This window comes from Chrysemys picta, chromosome 3, assembly GCF_011386835.1.
Source record: "Chrysemys picta bellii isolate R12L10 chromosome 3, ASM1138683v2, whole genome shotgun sequence".
NCBI classification, from domain to species: Eukaryota; Metazoa; Chordata; order Testudines; family Emydidae; genus Chrysemys; species Chrysemys picta.
Window position 1 is genome coordinate 134402789 of NC_088793.1, and position 19825 is coordinate 134422613.

The 19825-nt window shown below is 45.6% G+C and overlaps 1 protein-coding gene and 1 long non-coding RNA gene across 2 annotated transcripts in view; one reads left to right on the forward strand and one right to left on the reverse strand.

Annotated features, from left to right (window-relative positions):
* The window catches only part of GPR137B (G protein-coupled receptor 137B), a 45969-nt gene that overhangs the window by 11155 nt on the left and 14989 nt on the right, over positions 1–19825 (forward strand). Inside the window, exons 2-3 of the mRNA XM_065590525.1 lie at positions 7037–7086; positions 15510–15732. Of these exons, the coding sequence (XP_065446597.1) occupies positions 7037–7086; positions 15510–15732 (273 nt within the window). The remainder of the gene's footprint in view (positions 1–7036; positions 7087–15509; positions 15733–19825) is intronic.
* Positions 14257–19825, reverse strand: part of LOC112059766 (uncharacterized) — a 9078-nt gene continuing 3509 nt past the window's right edge. Inside the window, exons 2-3 of the long non-coding RNA XR_002889039.3 lie at positions 17228–17285; positions 14257–16710 (exon numbers count right to left, since the gene is read on the reverse strand). This is a non-coding gene — a long non-coding RNA (uncharacterized LOC112059766). The remainder of the gene's footprint in view (positions 16711–17227; positions 17286–19825) is intronic.

Here is a 19825-nt window from a genome sequence, read left to right on the forward strand (position 1 = left end):
GGTCTGTTGAAGCTTTAACAAGCTGACCTTTTCTTCCAACTGCTTGTAGGGTGTTTGAGTTAAACAAGTGTTAAAAACAAAAAGGTGCATCGCCACTGGGAAAATCTGTAAGGGCTAGATTCTGATACTCCTACCCACACTGAAGAGTACCTTACTCTGTGACGAGCTGCATTAATTTCAATGGGGCTACTCATGTGAGTAAGCATTGCAAGAATCAGACCCTCTGTTTTTCTGCTTTGGTGACATGGTGGTAAGAATGCCTATGCCCTTACACTACATCTTCTATTATTACTGGCAGCCTGGGAGCTGCACTAATGCAGAGGAATATTTACACATTTCTCTAGCATAGTTTAAACAGTTTGAATAAAAATCACTTATCTTTGATAAAATTCAGATGCAGCTCCACTAAAATGTACAGTGAATCCAACACAAGCCCCTTTAGCACTCTTTCATCTATACTTACTGCCCTGCAGCATCTACTCCTGGTAAATTCTGCAACCAGTTTTTTGTAGGGTAACCAAAGCTAATTAGGACAACCTACACCTCTGTAACAGCTCTTTACATCAGCTCTTAACACTTATGTTGAGTACTACTTTGCTCATGAAAATAGTCCTATTGAAATTAATGGTAATACTTGTGTAAGTGCTACTCCATGTGAGTAAGGGTTGCAGAATCGGCCCCTTAGTTAGATGTCACTTGCCTGATCTCTGCAAGGTCATGATCCTACATGTTCTCCAGTTAGGGTGACCAGACAGCAAATGTGAAAAATCGGGACAGGGAGTGGGGGGGTAATAGGAGCCTATATAAGAAAAAGCCCCAAATATCGGGACTGTCCCTATAAAATCGGGACATCTGGTCACCCTGTCTCCAGTCATCCAGAGCGTTGTCTTCCAGGATAAATGGGATAAACAAAAGCTGAATTTCTAGTGCAAAAAGCATGCAAGAAAACAATTTAACCCCTGACTCCCCACAAAAAACCTGTTGGGCCTTGTTTATACATCACAGAGAGGCAAAACCGGGCATAAGCTTTTTGCTTATCTCCTTTAAGCAGCAAGTAAAATAAAACAACATAAAACCTGTTTCTGAAGTCCTTTGAGTACATATTATTAGAGGTGTTTAGATAATTGAACACAGAATATTGTGACACTACTATAAGGGATAGTGCCTGGGTTTGTAGGCAGCCCAGACATTTGACTTACTTTAAAAAGATTAGAAACCGTTGCAGAAAATTCTCTAGACTTTCAGATTTTAAATGAGCTATTATTTTGTAGGGCCTATTGAAAAGCTAGGCTCCCTCTACTGGCTGTAACTCAACAATAACCATCTCTAGCGAGGAGGAGGCTAGTGCACAAATGAAGACATTTTCTATTATAAGAGTTATATTCTGTAAATAGCTGTTAAATAAAAAACAGCAAATGTTATTTCAGCTATATTTAAAGCACATGGAAAAAGTAATTCTAGTGAAATGGAAAAGAAAAGACCAGTGGGAGAAAAATGGTTTTAAAAGCAAATCACCCACACTAAAACATGCAACATAATTAAAGTTTTTGTGTGTGTTTTTTTTTAAAGTGGTGAGCAGGTTCCTTTTCAGTCCATGGCAAGGAAGCTGAGTTTAAATTCCCCCTTACAAATTGGGTTTACTTAGAAAACATTTTAACCTGTGAAATACTAATGATACTTCCAAACCATTTTTGATAATCATGAATCTATTCAAAGTGTGTGGGATATTTGTTTTTTAAATAATGTTATTTGAAAGAGGCTAGGTGGATAAGAAAGTGAAACAGAGCACAGTCAAAGGGAAGATTATGGCAGGTGGGCATTTCAGTCAGGGTATGTCCTCACTGTCAGAAAATATATATATATTAAGATAACTAACATGCATTAGCTATTCTGCTGTAAAATCCTAGTGGTGACAAGGCACAAGAAGTTTTTACTGAGGTGTAGCTTGGTGAGTTCAATCCTATATCCCTCCGCCAGAACTGCCCACTCCTAGCTACATCATGATAAACATCCCAGTTCCTTGCCTAGATTTTGTTGTGATAATTGGGCCTACCAACTCACCCCATGTTTGAGCCTAACTGTGGGAAAGTGGACGAATGTTTATAAAGTATCCCAATAACCTAGAACAGTAAATGTTTCTGGGAAAAGGTAAAGACAGACTAAATTAGTCCAAACAGAGAGGCCTATTGATATAACTCAAGGCCTGTGTTAAGATCATGCCTGATAAACAAAAGAAGTAAGAAAAGGTTTTTTGGTGAACATTAACAGAAGAAGCAGCTGTCTGCCAACAACCGCTGCAATGAAATTTACTATCATGACTGTCACCCTCACCATCTCCTGGGACCCTGGGATCTACCGTAACACTGTTGGGCCTTTGTCATCCTGATCCCAAGAGACATCCTGACCAGTCCGGGCCAAGAGAGGGGCCCAGATAACACTGCCACCTCCACTGCCTGCAGCTAAATTCCAGACATCACTTGGGATGTGAGATTTTGACACACCCACTCACTCTTGTGTATCCTTTTCCTTCCTTATTTCTCACCCACCTTATTTCTTTTCCCTATCCTACTCTTTTTTCCTTCTGTCTAATGAAAGTCTGGCTTAGCTGGCCAAGATTGTATATTTTCCAATGCTGCTGAAAGCTTCTGACCAGAAAAAGGCAGTTAAACGCAATGATCTACAGCCTGATACTGGTACAGGTTTGCCAGGTCTTTGGATGGCTAATAAGACTCTGAGCCATGCCTGTGCTTTTCCAGCAGTGAGGTTGCAAGTGAAAGTCAACACCAGAGACAGAAGCTGCATTTTTAAAAAATGAATCTTTGCTGTTCTTTTCTCTCCCCTCTTGTGTGTGTGTGTGTGTGTCTTGTTTTATCCTCTAGGAAATGTGATCAGAATTCAGACTTTAACAGTAACAACAGCATCAGCTCAGCTCTTAGTGATGTGCAGGAAATAATTGATGGCTTTGAGGCAATGGGATTCCCTCACTGCGGCGGGGCGATAGATGGAACACATATCTGAATTTTGGCCCTTGACCATCTTACATTGGAGTATATCAACCGAAAGGGCTACTTCTCTTGCAGGCACTGGTGGATCATCAGGGCCATTTCACTGACATCAGTGCCGGAGTGCTCAGGAAAGGTGCATGATGAATGCATCTTTAGGAACACTGGAGTGTATAGAAAGCTGCACATTGGGACTTTCTTTCCAGACCAGAAGAATCCAATGGGGGATGTGCAAATGCCCATAGTGATCATTGGAGACCCCACCTATGCCTTGCTTCCATGGCTCATGAAGCCTGACTCTGGGAACCTAGACAGCAGCAAGGAGCGCTTCAGCAACAGGCTCAGCAGGTACTGAATGACCATTGAAAGTGCCTTTGGCCAAATAAAAGGTCGCCGGCACTGTCTTTTTTGCTGGTTAGACCTCAATGAGGAAAATATTCCAATGGTCATTGGGGCCTGCTGTACTCTCTCTACATAATATTTACAAAGTGAAGGGGGAAAAGTTTCCCCAGGGATGGACTGCAGAGGCTGATCGACTGGTTCCTGATTTAGAGGAGCCAGATACAAGGACAATTAGGGTGCGCAGCAGGAGGCTATTTGAATCAGGGAGACTTCGAATGAGCATTTTGACAATGATTCCCAGTGATGCATTCGGTCAGCCAATGATTATTTGCTGCCTTGAATTACCTCTGTAGTGCTTGCTTCCTGAGCGTTAATTGTAGTGAGCAAATATTCCTACCTATAACCACTGTGTTTCAGTGTTAGCACTGATCAATATGTGTATTTCAAAAATAAAGACTCATTTTATTTCAAAGATTTCACTTTAATAACAGGAAAAAACACAATTTTGGTCAAACAGGACATTACAATGAGGAACAGTCTCACGGTTAGGGCTCTCACAGCTGTGTGTAACTCCAGTTTTCATTGGGAAACCAATCCCTAGGCATGGAGTGCATGGGGTACATGCAAGGAATGCGGTGGCGGAATTTGGGGAGGGCATGGAGCAGAGTTTTGTAGTGGCTGCAGGGGGAGTTGTGCCCGGATGTGCTCAGATTGCAGGGTGAATGAGGGACTTCATCATCTCTGTCTAGCCCTCCAGGAGCTTTATCATCCTCTCCTGTTTCTAAGTCCTTTCCAGGCTATTCAAGCTGAGTTTTTCATTAATTGTCTCCCTCTGCTCTTGTTTTGCTATGTGCTGTATCTATTGACTGCAGCACTTCATGAAACATATCCTCTTTGTTCACCCCCTCATCTGACAGAGGCACTACGCTGGTGTGGAGGAGGGGGTCCTCAAGGGCACATCTGCAGAAGCCAAAGAAACAGTGAATAGACACAGTATTGTGAGTGTCCTCAGAGCTGTGAATCACAAAAGTTATACACACTTCTTTCTCAGTGTTCCTAGGCTAGAACACAAGTCGGCCCAAGTCCCAAATATGGTGAGTTCGAGGTGGGGGGTGATATGGGGGAATGGGCAAGAAGGGACAAAGAGTGGCTCATGAAGGGGGTTACTACAAGCAGATAGGGAGATTATTTTAAATATTAGTACCCTTTTCCACAGGCTAGGGCACTCAAACCCGATATCTCACTCCTAAGGGTAACCCTTAGTGTGCATCTCTTGCATGCATGTGGATTCAGACTGGCTCCATATGCAGCTTGCCTGTGTGCCGCTCTAATCCTTGCAGAAATACTTTTGGGTGGAGCAGCAAAGTTTCATATAGTGGGAGGAGAAATAAGGCAGCTCTTCCAAGGGACCTTTGGCAGAGGATTGAAGAATACCTACAGGAAAGTTTCCTAGAGATCACTATGGAGGATTCCAGGGACAGCCCTGTGTACATTAACAAACTTTTCTACCATGGACCCAGAGCATAGAGGGATAGGCTCTGTTGTTAATTTCTGTCCCTTATCCCTCCTCTACTATATAACAAAGTACGTGAGAGCTCAATCTCTTCTGACCATGAAGTATCAAAGCAAAATGAGCATTTACTGGAGCTCCCCTTTCCTGCATCCTGCACACCAGAGCTGGACTGTTGGGACTGGCTAGACCCTCCAGAGTGGAAAAGAGGTCCTGACTCGCTGCGCTACCAGACAACTCTGCCATTTGCTCCACGTCATCTTCGAGCGCTACTTCCTCATCCACCACTTCATCATCGAGGTTGAGTCTGCTGGCTGCTGCCTCCAATCCCCGCTGAAGTATCTACAGAGCTCTTGGCAGTGGAGGTGGGGTCGCCACCGAGGATGGTGTGCAGCTACTTAGAGAAGCGGCATGTCTTCGGTGCCACACCAAAGCAATGGTTGGCCTCCCTTGCCTGCTGGTATGCCTGCCGGAGCTCCTTGATTTTAGCACAACACGGCTGCATGTCCCTTTTGTGCCCCTTCTGTATGCCACCAGCAGTCAGCCCAGAGGTATCAAAATTCCTACGGCTGGAGTGAAGCTGTGACTACACAGCCTCCTCTCCCTATAGACTCAGCAGATCCAACAGCTCTGGTGTGCTCCATGCAAGAAAACATCTGCTGCAGAAAGCCAGCCTGATCAGCTGGGCAGATGCTACGTGAACTGCGCATGCCGAGCAAACAGGAAGAGGAACTTTAAAAATGTCTGGGCCTTTAAATCGGGGAAAGGCGCATGGCTCAGCACCTTCAGGGAAGCAGAGTTCAAAGTGCTGACCAGAGTGGTCAGGATGGGCATTGTGGGATACCTCCTGGAGGCCAATTAGGGCGACAAAACCAAGTGGAGTGTCTACACTGATGCTGCATCGCTCTAACTATGTTGCAAAAAGCTTTACACCGCTTGTTGAGGTGGTTTTATTATGTGGGCATAGCAGGGGCGTTACATTGGCAGGAGGAACATTTCAGTGTGTATATCTCCACTGTTTTGTCAAAGAAAGCTGACTTTTGTCAACAAAACTGTGTAGTGTAGACAAGGTCTTACTTAATACTTAACATTTCAAATGCTTTAACTGTTTTTCCTTCTGTTCTGTATCTTTAATAAAAGGTTTTAAAGATTTTAATGGTGTGTTTGTCAGGGTAATAAGCAGGCTGAGGTCTCTGTATACCAAATGCTGAATAACGTTTAAAACTGTTTAATATTGGATAGTCTCAGGGTGGTCATGTTAACACCTTTGACTCTTTGGGCTCATATATTCCATTACAACAGATTTTACAGCAAGATAACTAATGCTCCGTAGCTATCTCTCTGTAAAAACACACCTTTTTTGGCAATTAAGATGTAACCGGAGAGAACTGAATAAACTTCAGTAGGGCCTTGGCTACACTTGCGGATTCACAGTGCTGCCGTGGCAGCGCTGTGAAGCGCGAGTGTAGTCACGCCACCAGCGCTGCAAGAGCTGTCCCGCAGCGCTGTATGTACTCCACCTCTCCGAGGGGAATAGCTTGCAGCGCTGCGTGCAAGCGTGCAGCGCTGCAGGCGCTGATTACACTGGCGCTTTACAGCCCTGCAATCGCTGCGCTCAGGGGGAGTGTTTTTTCACACCCCTGAGCGCAGCAAGTGTAGCGCTGTGAATTGCCAGTGTAGCCAAGGCCTAGAATACACTTGGCCTGATTCGCATTTACAGGGCCCCTAAAGTGGATGCAAACATTTATACCCAATTTAAGGCCATGCTACACTGCCAGGTAAAGGTGTCCACAACGGCTGGTCTACACTAGAAAGTTGCACCAGTATAATTATGTTAGTTAGGGGGTATAATTATTTACCAATATAGTTATACCAGTATATGTCCTAGTGTGGATATAGTCATAGCAGTATAAAGATGCCTTCTCCTGATCTAGTTAGTAAAGATCTGATTCCTGAACCGGACTAAGTTATACCAGTCTATCTGCACTAGGGTGGTTTTGCCACTTGGTATACTTTAAGTGGCAAAATTTTCTAGTGCAGATAACCTGAAGGTGCAAAAAACATTTGATGAATCCTAATAACCTGTGACATGTAAGATGTTTTTTTTCCTCAGGATTACACTGTATTTCTTCATTTGTATTTACTTTGTGAATGATGCAATTTTCCCCCCCTGTTATTGCAGGTGATTTTCAAAGCTAAGTCAAAGTACTCTCCAGAACTACTTAAATACCGGTAAGCACTATGCAAACATTTCTTGTGGTAAATATTTTAAAATGATAGGTTTGATGCCCACTTCTGCTAGTAATTTAGGAATGAGCTTAACTTTCCAACGTTTAGCACCTGAATTCTTTAAAGTATTTATTTATTTAGGAAGTTTTAACAAGTCTACAAATCCTTGCCATGTAAATATCAGAAACAAAACAATCATTACAACAGTTGGCTTTTGTTTACAGAGACATTAGACAAGACTATAATCATCAGATCTATCTATCCATCTGCATTTTTATACAATTCTACTCAATACTGTTAATCAGATGTGAGTAGAAAGCATTCAGAATGGATCAGTGTGGCTACGCACTGACAGGTTCATGTAGAAGCTTTTTATATTTGGGTTCAGCTGAATGCTCAGGGATAGTTAGGGGAAGGTTGTGTCAAGTGAGGAAAGAGCGTTCAGTTATGTGTGTCTTGGTCAGAGCATAGGTTCTGACAACAGGTGTGTGTGTGTGCGGGGGGTGGTGCGTGTTTGATTCAGTTACATGTTTTGGTAAGAGGAGGAAGAAAGTTGAGAGGACAAGGAGCCAGGGAGGATGGATTCAGTCTGGTGACTTAGTTGGGGGGCACTTGGATGGGTTTCCAGCAATGTAGAGAGGTAAGGTTGTAAAGGCTGAGGGTTTATGTTAAGAGATATGGCTGGTGTCTTGCTGGGGCAGGAGGGATTGTCCCGAATTATCAGGAGGTTCATTATAAGGTGCTGGTGGATGTCCAAGAAGCTGAGAGAGAGATTAATTAATTAATTTCTATTGAGGCAGTAGCCAGAGGCCTCAATCAGGATTGCAGCCCATTGTTCTGACTGTTGTACAAGCAGAGTGAGAGAGGCAGCCTCTGTCCTGAAGAGTTTACAAGCTAAAAATGGCAACTCAGGCTGAGAAAATGGAATTATCTGGAATGCTAATCTCATAGATTATAAAGCCAGAAGGGACGACTGTATTTATACTTTGTATTAAAACAAGACAGTATTTTCAGACTAGTTATTTGGTTTGTTCGCATCCCTACTATTCGGTAGTACATGGTGCTATACCAACCATTAAAGAAATAACATTTTTCCTGCCCTGGAAAGCTTACATTCAGGTTTGGTATTGATACAACTCAATAGGTAATAATCCAGAACAGGAGTTTAAGAGCTGTTTGGTGGAATACTAATACAGTAATTGGAAGGTTTGGTGACGAGACAGCTATACATGGATATTGGTTGAACAGTGTGTGAAACAGGTAGTTTTGGAGAAGACAATTGAATGAAGAAAGGGAGGATACTTGGTTGAGACCAGCTGGCACAGAAGGTGCAAAGATGAGAACAGAGAGTGAACAAATGTGTAGCAAAGAGAGAGGCTGCACAAAGCCTGGTGATGAGAAGATGAAGGTAGAGAAGTGAACGAGGATAATGTTGCAGAGGGCTTTGAAGGTGAGGAACAGAAACTTTGAACTTCCTCCACAGCTACAGATATTTACAGTAATGCCTTTTTCTACGTAATTTAAGAAATGCATCAGTGTCAAACGGGTAGTTATTCGAGGCTTTCCATTCTGAAGTACATAGTAGCTGTACAATATGTCTGAGGCTTAGTCTACACTACACAGTTTTGCCATATAGTGATGTCAACTAGGAGTATGGGGAAGAAAACCTCAACCCCTAGCTGACATAGCCATGCCGGTCCTAAGACTCCAGTGTAGATGCAACTAGGCAAACAGAAGTGTGCTTCTGCCGCCACTACTAATGTTGTTCGGGGAGGTGGCTTTAGCAGAAAGGCTCCTTCTGTCAGCATACGCTGCACCTACACTACAGAGCTCTGCCAGCATAGCTCTACCAGTTTAGCGATACGAGCAAACCGTTTGTAGTGTTGACAAACCCTGAGTCATGCACACACTGTCCCAACACATAGCTTCATACATGCACTACGTTTTTTCCTATTACATTCAAAACATTTAGGCATGGTCTCCACACAGTTTTTGTACGTGTATAAATAACGATGGTGGTTAGGAATGTGAATTTTTTCTTTTTTTCTTACACAGGTATCACTAGATTGGTGTAATCCCTAGTGTGCCTCGTATTGGTATAGGTTATTCCCCTTCTGGTACAGAATAGCTGTACTGATATTAGTACATTTGTATCCGTTATAACTGCATCCACGCTCGGGAGGTTGTGCCAATTTATTTATAATGGGATAGTGAAAGAGGTACCACATTTGTGAGTAGACAAAGCTGTAGTAATATTGGAATCTGTACTAACTGGATTTGATTTGTCCTTATTTCTGAATATTGAATTCCTCATTTTATTTTTAATCTGTTTAAAAAAATTTCTGCTATAAAGATAAAGTAACCAGGATGTGATGATGTCACAACTGTATAAACAAGGCAGCTGTGAGAGGATGTGTTCTCAGGCCTGTATTTATATAGATCAAGAATAATACAATTTCAAGATAGGAAAAAGATTAATAAAACCCACCTTCATAGAGCATACATGTAAAGAAAACTTCTCTCTGCTCTCTAATAGTATCAGACACTTTGGCAAAGGGGCTCATTGTTATGTTTGTAATAAAACTACCTAACGTTTTCCTCTGCTTTGGGGGTTTGTTAAAAACAGAATGCTTAAGCCAAGCTCACCTTTCTGTGAGCTCAGGTTGTTATCAGCAGGCCTCAGGCAATTTATGATTTCTCGTGGAAACCACATATGAAATTTGATAGTTTCACATGATTAAACAACCAGGCAAAATTGGTGGTTTCAGTCAAACTTTGCTTTGAGTTTTTTGGTACAAATGAACCCAAACGCTCAAAGCAAAACTCAAAGGATGTGCACAAATGGAAACTGAAACAACAGAAAGCATCTGCATGGACCCTCTCTGAGCAAACCCCCAAATGTTGCACAGCCCCAGATATGTGCCAAACTCAAGATCAGGATTATGGACAATGGGGTGATACTTAAGGACTGAAAGTTACTATAAGGTAACTGGCAGCACCCTATAAATTCATAAATAATGTACTTGTCACAGGGTGGCTGGCCCTTCTAAAGGGAGATAGTTCTCAGCTGTGATGCAGTTGATTTACCTCTCCAGGTGGAGACAATGCACATGCCTAACCAGGCTTCTGAGGGAGTAGAAAAACAGAGGCTGTGGGTAGCCAAAGGAAGAGATTATAGAGTGAAGCTGCAAGGAAAGATAATGTTTCCTGCAGTGGTCCCTGAACTTGGGGCTGGGTAGCAAGAACCAGCTAGAAGTTTGGTTTTCCTTTTGGGGAGAAGACAAAGAAGCCAGACCAGGCCTTGTGTCTTTTCCTGAGGTTTAGGGAAGAGGCAGTTCCTCAGGGAGGAGGGACTGTGCCCAGATTACAGCTGGGTTCAAGGACCTTTTTTGTTTATTTTGGAACTTTATGTTTTATAAAAGCTCCAACAAGAGCTATTACTGGACTTGTGAAAGCCTCTTTGTGAGTTACTGAGGAACCAAGAGGGGGAAACTGAGGTAAGACACTGCACCATCATCCCTGGCCACAAGGGGGTCCAAGGGAAGCGGCTGAGCTGTTACAATACTGAGATCCTGCATCTGGAAATTCCCAAGGGAGATAAACAGTCATGTTGTCCATGAAATTTCTGTTTTATCTTGCCATTTGAATAGATGATATGCCATGGAACTCAGGGCTTGGACTGGACCAGTGTGCGGCAGTATGATGTGGCAGCACCTCTTCCAGACTGCCCTCTTGTTCACTGGCCTCTAAGCTTTCATTAACCAAAATTAAGTCTCTAGCTGCTATGGTTGCTGAGATAAACTCCGTTCATGTTTTTGAGGATAAGTGATGCAGTGTGTCTTTACAGTTTTAGAACCTGATACAAGACCTGTGAAATGGGTGACTTGCCCCAGTCTTTTCAATAGTTGCTAATTCAGAGGCCCAGTGAGAACCCGTTAATTGTCAGACCTGTTCAGTCTGCTGAGGACTGAAATGGTTTGGTTTGACTAACATTACTGGGCTCAGTACCAGGGTAACTGGATGAAATGTAAAGACCTGTGGTGAACAGGAGGTCAATCTAAATGATCTACTGGTCCCTTCTGGTCTTAAACTCTATGAAATCATGAAACTATGAAAGGGGAGAGATGATCGTATTATAAAGAGCTGTACAAACTGTGAGTTACAGCTCATCTTGACATCAGGATTGTATGAGTGGCAGGGAAGTACTAACACTTTTGGCTGCCCCCAATCCAGGATCCAAATGCAAGGAGACTGGTACAGCCCAGAGCACATCTCAGTCCCTCTAGTGGGGAACCAAGGTCAAAATGTCTAGCGGGGCATACAAGCATCACTGAAGCACAAGAAGCCTAGCACAGCACACAGGCATGGGAGTTTTCAGACCCCACTGCAAGGGAGCTGAGCCAAAGGAACTCAGAGAGCATGCATGATCACATTTGGAACTTCTGCACAATCTATTGTGAATGGTGGCTCAGGGGCAGAATTTAAGAGCACCACCATTGAGGGAAATAGTTTTCCTAATCTGAGATAGAAAAGCAGAGTACTTTGTGTTGGGGGCATGCATTGAGAAGTAGTAGGGGAAGGGAATGAGGAACAGGAACAGGCATGCCCATCGCTTAAAGCCTTTTGTGACCTTGCTTACATTTTATTCATAAAGTTACAATCACTAGAACAGGGAGCATAATTCTTCAGACCAATTCATTTCTGTGAAAGATAAAAGTTGCAGGACTAACGTGCCCTTGACATTATTTTGTGGGGTATGAGGGAGATGTTTCAGAATGCTCACCCTAAAAACTTCTGCAGGCTGGAATTTGATCTATAAATAGCATTAATGAAAATACCCTATCCTTAAGGTTCACAGTGAGCACTATCTTCCTTCTGAGGGGTAATTTCCACCTCAGGCCATCCATGGTAACTGAAGAATGTAACTGGAAAAAATCAGATTGATTCATAAACATAAGTAGTGGCTTTAGGCTCTTTCAGTTCTCCCTGTTCCATATAAAAAGGCTTTCAAGGGAGCACCCTTTCTTTTCCAATGACCAGCTCTGGCAAAAGGGAGCACTGACTCATTTTGAAATGAGCTAACAGTGCTTTAATTTTGTATCATGATCAAGGCTGCAGATTTGTCATGGCTTTTTCTATTAAAAAAAAATAAAAAAAATCACAGAGCAACCATGGTACATTCAGGAAATGTCACATGTTTAGGAGGAAGTGGTATGTAAAGTCACAGCTATGAACATTCAACTCCATGTCTTTAAATGCAGGATATGTAAATCCCGCCCTCCCCTCCTCCTCGCCCTGCCATGGGGCACTGAGCAGACACAGCAGCACCCTGGCACCACACCTAGGGTGACCAGATGTCCCGATTTTATAGGGACAGTCCTGATATTTGGGTCTTTTTCTTGTATAGGCTCCTATTACCCCCCCACCCCGTCCCGATTTTTCACACTTGCTGTTTGGTCACCCTAACCACACCTCTACTCCTGGCCTGGGGTGGAGGGTGTTGGAGAGTGACTCCCGCCCCACACTCACTCTGCAATGGCAGCTCCTGTCTCATGGGGCTGGGGTTGGCTCTTGCTCCCTGCTCCGAGTGTTGAGGCCTGGTGCACAGGGTCACAGTGCTGCTCAGGTTTGGCCTACCTACCCCTACCTCATGATACGGGGCAGGTGGGTGAGGCAGATGTGTTAAATTTGAGTAAATGGCACAGCAACCTCGTGCCAGGACACAATGCCGAGAGCAGGGGAGCCAGGCCCAGTCAGGTATTGCCACTGTGCAGTTATTGCGGGGCAGGCTAGCTTTTCAGCCCTGCCCAATTCCCAGTCCTCCTCTCTGCTCCGTGCTGGTGACCCTTCTTAAAACTTACCTGAGATGCACTGCAAGGTCACAACCCACGATTTGGAAAATACAGCTTCATTAAATCACAGACACAGACGCAAAGAAAAGTCTCACAGACAAACAGAAATATCGTGGTATCTGTGACATTTCTAACACCATGACAAACCTGCAGCCCTACTCATGATTCAACTATTAACCTTTTGGGGCAATATTTTCCACTGCTGTATAAGTGAGTGAAACTATTCTTTACCTTCTGAATTTAGATTACTCAAAAGATAACCTGGGCATATATCCCAACCCCAAGCCAAACCTCCAAGCAGACCCTATGGCAGAGGTGGATTTACAGTGAAACACAGGGTGCCCTGGCATGGCAACAGGGGGCCCCAGGGCCGGGCAGTTGTGGGGGCAGAAGCTTGGTCCTGCCGGCTCCTGGGGCTCCTGCTGCAGGCTCCGCCCCTACCAGCAGCCAAGCTCACCCCTCTGCAGCCTCCTCCCCCACATGTCACATTTCCGCCCCTCTCCCACCCCACACTTTTACTGCCGCTGAACAGCTGTTTGCCAGCGTTCAGGTTGCTCCGGGAGTGAGGGGGAGGAGCGGGGCCGCAGTGCACTCGGGGGAGGAGGTGGGGGCGGGGCCTTGGGGAAGGGGGTGGAGCAGGGGCAGGGCAGAGCAGGGGTGGGGCCCCCACATTCTCCCTACACATACCTGCCCCCTGCTGTGAGTCGCTCAGGACAGTGGGCTGCCAGCACCCCCACAACCCCAGCCCACCCCCGCATCTCCCTGCCCTGACTCCTGCACCCTTCTCACATCCCTGCCTGCACCCCTTGCACCAAATGGGAGCTGCCCAGGTAAGTGCTCCACACCCCAACCTCCTGCCCCAACCCTGAGCCCCCTCCTGCATCCTAACTCCTGGCCAGACCCTGCACCCCAACCCTCAGCCTGCTCCTGCACCCTAACTCCCTCCCAGACCCTGAACCCCCAGCTCAGACTCCTGCACCCCCCTCACATACCCCCGCCACCTGCCCTCCCTGACTCCTGCACCCCCACACACATACCCAGACCTGATTCCTGCATCCCTCTCACACACACCCAGCCCCCCTGACTCTTGCAACTCCCCACACCCCATCCCCCCAACACCTCCAGCCCCCTGTCCACCCTGAGTCGTACATCCCCACCTGCACCCCTTGCACAAAACGGGAGCTGCCCCAGGTAAGCACTCCACACCCAACCCCCTGGCTTAGCCCTGAGCCCCCTCCCGCAACTAACTCCTGGCCAGACCCTTAGTAACTTAACAGAACTTGATAATACTGAAATAAGTAATCAATAAGAATGGTAACACTTTTGCTTATTTTTTTAATTATGAGACCGATTGTGATCTTGGCTCTGCTACTGCATATGGGAGTAAAGGAGCATCCTTATGTTTCTGCATGGACTTTGCATTGCAACGTTGGGGAGGTGTGGAGAAGAGGGAGAGCAAAGCACCTGCTGCCAAGTTGCTACCCCATCTCCTGAACAGATGGCTGAGGAGGGGGCAGCTTTCAGACTCATAGTTCAGGTCTTGCTCTGATCTTGGGCAGTGCAGTTATGTGCTGTCCTTCACTTGGAGTGGATTGCAAGGTGCCAAGCCAGCCCCAAGTTTTAATATTTAGAAATCTGAATGTTCCCTCAAAGAAGCTGCATGTGACAAGGATATTTGGGGGAGGAGAAAGAGGGGTTGGGTAGCCAGCTGCCTCATGGCTTTTAGAGTTTAAAAAGGGCTTCCTCTATTTGACATAAAATATGACTTTAAAAAATGGGTAGTCAATGGGTCTACTCATGGTACTCAGGGCCGCCCAGAGGATTCAGGGGGCCTGGGGCAAAGCGGAGGAGCTGCAGCGCTTGTATTCACCCGACGGAGGTCAGGGTCTTCCGCGGCATTTTGGCGGTGGGGGGGAGGGGCCTTCAGTTGCTCCGCGTCTTCGGCAGCACTGAAGGGCCCCCCGCTGCCGAAATGCCACCGAAGACCCAGGCCAGGCCAGGGCTCGCGGGGCCCCTGCGGGGCCCGGGGCAAATTGCCCCACTTGCCGCCCTCGGGCGGCCCTGATGGTACTGAGTGTGTACAATACCCAGGCCTAAAGCCATGGTGTTCCACACAGCTCGACCATTCAGCCAACAATGGCTTCCTCACGCATGCTGAGTCTGGTTGAATGGTCAGAGGGGTTCCTGCGAGGTATGATGTGCAGAGCCTAGCAAAGTAAACACATCTGTTTAAAATAGATGTAAAGATCTGTGTATATTACATTTGTCTTATACATGCTTTTCTCCCGTATGTGTTAAGACTACCCCATCTTTCATGCTTTATCCCTTACAAGTAAGTATATGGCTTGAATATCAGTTTATTCTGGATTTTAAAAATAGTTGTGAAATCAACTGTAATCATCCTCCAGGCCACATAGAGCATTCTGAATCAGTTTGGTGTAGCTGGCTCAGTGTGTCAGCTGGGACAGCCTTGACGCAGGGACAGTATCTTCCCTTGCTCTATGTGCTGCTTCAAGCACATTGCTGACACTTGCTAAATAGTAGTTTTCTAAACACCTGTTTTTTCCTCTCCAGGTTGCCTCTCTATCTGGCTTCTCTCTTCATCAGTCTCCTCTTCCTCTTGGTGAATTTAACATGTGCTGTGTTGGTGAGAACAGACAATTCAGAGAGGAAAGTCATTGTCTCTGTCCGGGTGGCAATTAATGACACATTGTTTGTTCTGTGCGCCATCTCACTCTCCATCTGTCTGTATAAGATTTCCAAGATGTCTTTAGCCAACATTTACTTGGAATCCAAGGTAAAGTACATTTTAGAGATCATTTAAATCTTACTGAAGTATATTTTCAGTCAAAGGAGACAATTTAGTGGAACAAGACTCAGGTTTAAAAAATTATTTAGACTCTAAGGTGCCACAAGTACTCCTCATTGTTTTTGCTGAAACAGATTAACACGGCTACCACTCTGAAATCTTTAGACTCTGCAACAATAGATATTAGTTCCAGGAATTTCAATTTAGCCTTTCATCCTTCTAAAACAGATCAATTGAATACCATGTAGTTTACCAAGATGCTTTCTGCTCTGCATGGTTACTAATGCTGCCATAGCACTTTAAATAAGAGTAGGAGTTTGCGTAAGTTGTCATTGGCCAGAATTTATCACATACCTCAGCTGTGTTTCAGTTAGCTGCTGTCCTCCACCTCAAACACAGGCTACGTCTACACTACCCACCTAAATCGGCGGGTAGAAATCGATCTATCGGGGATTGAATTATCGCGTCTCGTCGGGACGCGACATTCGATCCTCAAATCGATGCTTGTACTCCACCAGCAGAGGTAGGAGTAAGCGCCGTCGACGGGGGAGCCGCGGAGGTCGATTTGCCGCCGTCCTCACAGCGGGGTAAGTCGGCTCCAATACGTCGAATTCAGCTGAATTTGCGTATCTTAAATCGAACCCCCGCCCCCCCCGTAGTGAGGAGGTAGCCACAGTTGCATTTCAGTGCTACTACAAGTAGATAGTTGAAGAGCAGTTTTGGACTCCCTCAGTCTGTCAATTTACTTTAAATCTTTAAGGGAGTGGCATGTCCATGAAAATAAACAGTAACACAAAATATGAACGGTCTTTCATGAACGGTGCATGTCCTTCTGTCCATGACTAAGGCTGTATTTAAAAATACTTCAGCTTTATAAAAATGGTCCAGTAGAAAAGGAGATTCACTTAAGATCCTGCAGCAGGTATTCTTTAAGGATATAGTCTGTTATGTTGACAAGTTTGGAATCTGTTAAGTAGACAAATGGGCAGACTCATAGTTAGTGTAATGCTATTGAAGCCTATACATATTTGGCACAAAGTCAATAGAGGATATTCTGTAACATTCATAAATAGTAAAGGAGGACTTTATTTTCTCAAAGATCCCTTGACTTTCTGACTTGCGCTAGGAGTTTAAGTCTGGAAGTAAGTGACTAGAGTTTAATGAAAATATATTATCCTTCTCATCATGATGAAGCTACCAATACTGTAAATTACAATTACTATGAAGAAAATCTTATAATAAAATTCTTCTCTGCTGGTTGGCCATCTAATTACTTTTCCTACTTAGTCAATCTGGACATAGCATACAACAACTGAAAGCCCATGACTGATTGGTAGATTTCAAACTGCAGCTTTGTGCTTTTCAGATTTTTCATTTGCTAACCAAACTGGCATGATCAGTGGATTTGTTTTACTATAAAGGAAGTTTATCCACTTCATGCAAATCATCGAAGCATGAGCTTTTGTAATAGAGAGCTATTTACCAAGTAGAGGTTGGGATAGATTCCTTCATTCATTTCCTCCTCCCACTGGAAATCCAATCTGTTTTACATGAGCAAAGAACAACAACTCTGAAATTAGTATTGAGGCGATGGAAACATATAACATGCACACCAATAGCTGAACCTAGAAGTATGAATAACCGCTAACTTATTGACTCCTATTGAACTGAAATGGGAGTTTTGTTTGTGTAATTATTGTAGGATTTCATTACATGTTTAGTTTACAGCTCTGAAAGCTGGAGATTGTAGCCAAGTGATTTTTAGCTTGAACTGCTAATGTTGTTCTGAAATTCTTAGTAAAAATCCATCCCATGTGGTTATATAAAATTGGAATGGCAGTAGGGTTACTAACTTTCTAATCACACAAAAGCGAACACCCTTGCCTTGCCCCTGCCCCTTCCTTCTCCGAGGCCCTGCCCCCACTCACTCCATTGCCCCTCCCTCTGTTGCTCACTCTCCCCCACCCTCACTCGCTCACTTTCACCTGTCTGAGGCAGAGGGTTGGGAGGGGATGAGGGCTCCAGCTGGGGGTGCGGGCTCTGGCATGGGGCCAGGGATGACGGGTTTGGGATGCAGGAGGGGGCTCTGGGCTGGGGAGTGGGGCCAAGGGGTTTGGAGTGTGGGAGGGGTTCTGGGCTGGGGCAGGGAGTTGAGGTGTGGAAGGGGATATGGACTGGGCTGGGGATGCGGGTTCTGGCATGGGGCCAAAAATGAGGGGTTCAGGGTGTGAGAGGGGCTATGGGCTGGGGAAAAGGGTTGGTGTGTGTGGGGGGGGTGGGGTGGGGGGGGACATGGGGTTCCACGAGGGACTTTGCATGTGGGAGGGGGTTTGGGGTGCAGGCTCCAGGTGGCACTTAACTCAGGCGGCTTCCGGGAAGCAACTGGCATGTCCAGGGGGCTCTGCATGCTGCCCACGCCCGCCACCCCTGCAGCTCCCATTTGTCATGGTTCCCGGACAATGGGGGCTGCGTAGCCGGCACTTGGGGTGGGAGCAGTGTGTGAAGCCCCCATGGCCACCCCTATGTCGAGGAGCCGAGGGTCGAGGGACATGTTTCTCACAGTATTCTTGCCAGCAAGTTAAAGAGGTATGGGCTGGATGAATAGACTATAAGATGGATAGAAAGCTGGCTAGATTGTTGTGCTCAACGGGTAGTGATCAATGGCTCCATGTCTAGTTGGCAGCCAGTATCAAGCGGATTGCCCCAAGGGTCGGTCCTGGGGCCGGTTTTGTTCAATATTTTTATTAATGATCTGAAGGATGGGGTGGACTGCACCCTCAGCAAGTTTACAGATGACACTAAACTGGGAGGAGTGGTAGATATGCTGGAGGGTGGGGACAGGATACAGAGGGACCTAGACAAATTAGAGGATTGGGCCAAAAGAAATCTGATGAGGTTCAACAAGGACAAGTGCAGAGTACTGCACTCAGGAAGGAAGTATCCCATGCACTGCTACAGACTAGGGACCAAGTGGCTAGGCAGCAGTTCTGCAGAAAAGGACCTAGGGATTACAGTGGATGAGAAGCTGGATATGAATCAACAGTGTGCCCTTGTTGCCAAGAAGGCTAATGGTATTTTGGGCTGTATAAGTAGGAGCATTGTCAGCAGATCGAAGGATGTGATCATTGCCCTCTATTCGACATTGGTGAGGCCTCATCTGGAGTACTGTGTCCACTTTTGGGCCCCAAACTACAAGAAGGATGTGGAAAAATTGGAGAGAGTCCAGTGGAGGGCAACAAAAACGATTAGAGGGCTGGAGCACATGACTTATGAGGAGAGGCTGAGGGAACTGGGATTATTTAGTCTGCAGAAGAGAAGAATGAGGGGGAATTTGATAACTGCTTTCAACTACCTGAAGGTAGGTTCCAAAGAGGATGGATCTAGATGACAGAACAAGGAGTAATGGTCTCAAGTTGCAGTGGGGGAGGTTTATGTTGGATATTAGGAAAAACTTTTTCACTGTCAGGGTGGTGAAGCACTGGAATGGGTTACCTAGGGAGGTGGTGGAATCTCCTTCCTTAGAGGTTTTTACGGTCAGGCTTGACAAAGCCCTGGCTTGGATGATTTAGTTGGGGATTGGTCCTGCTTTGAGCAGGGGGCTGGACTAGATGACCTCCTGAGGTCTCTTCCAACCTTATGATTCTATGCTTCTGGGGAGCCTTGCGGAGCCATGTAGGGAGCCTGCCAGCCCCGCACCAACCAGACTTTTAACGGCCTGGCAGTGGTGCTGACTGGAGACGCCAGGGTCCCTTTTCGACTGGGTGTACCGGTCGAAAACCAGACACCTGGGAACCCTAAATGGCAGAAATGCCCACCGTGTGGTATTTGGCACCCTTCCATTTGACCCTCACATGTGCTAGCTCCCTTTGTTCAAATATCACCCCTTGCTAAAGTGCACAGCGGTGAAACCTGCACAGGGCTGGCTCCAGGCACCAGCTGACCAAGCACGTGCTTGGGGCAGCACCTTTGGGCAGGGCGGCGTTTGATTTTTTTTTTTTTTTAATTTTTTTTTTTGGATTCGGCAGTGCGGTGCTCGGTGGGGGGGCAGGGGCTTCGGCTGGTGTGGTGCTTGGAGGGGGGG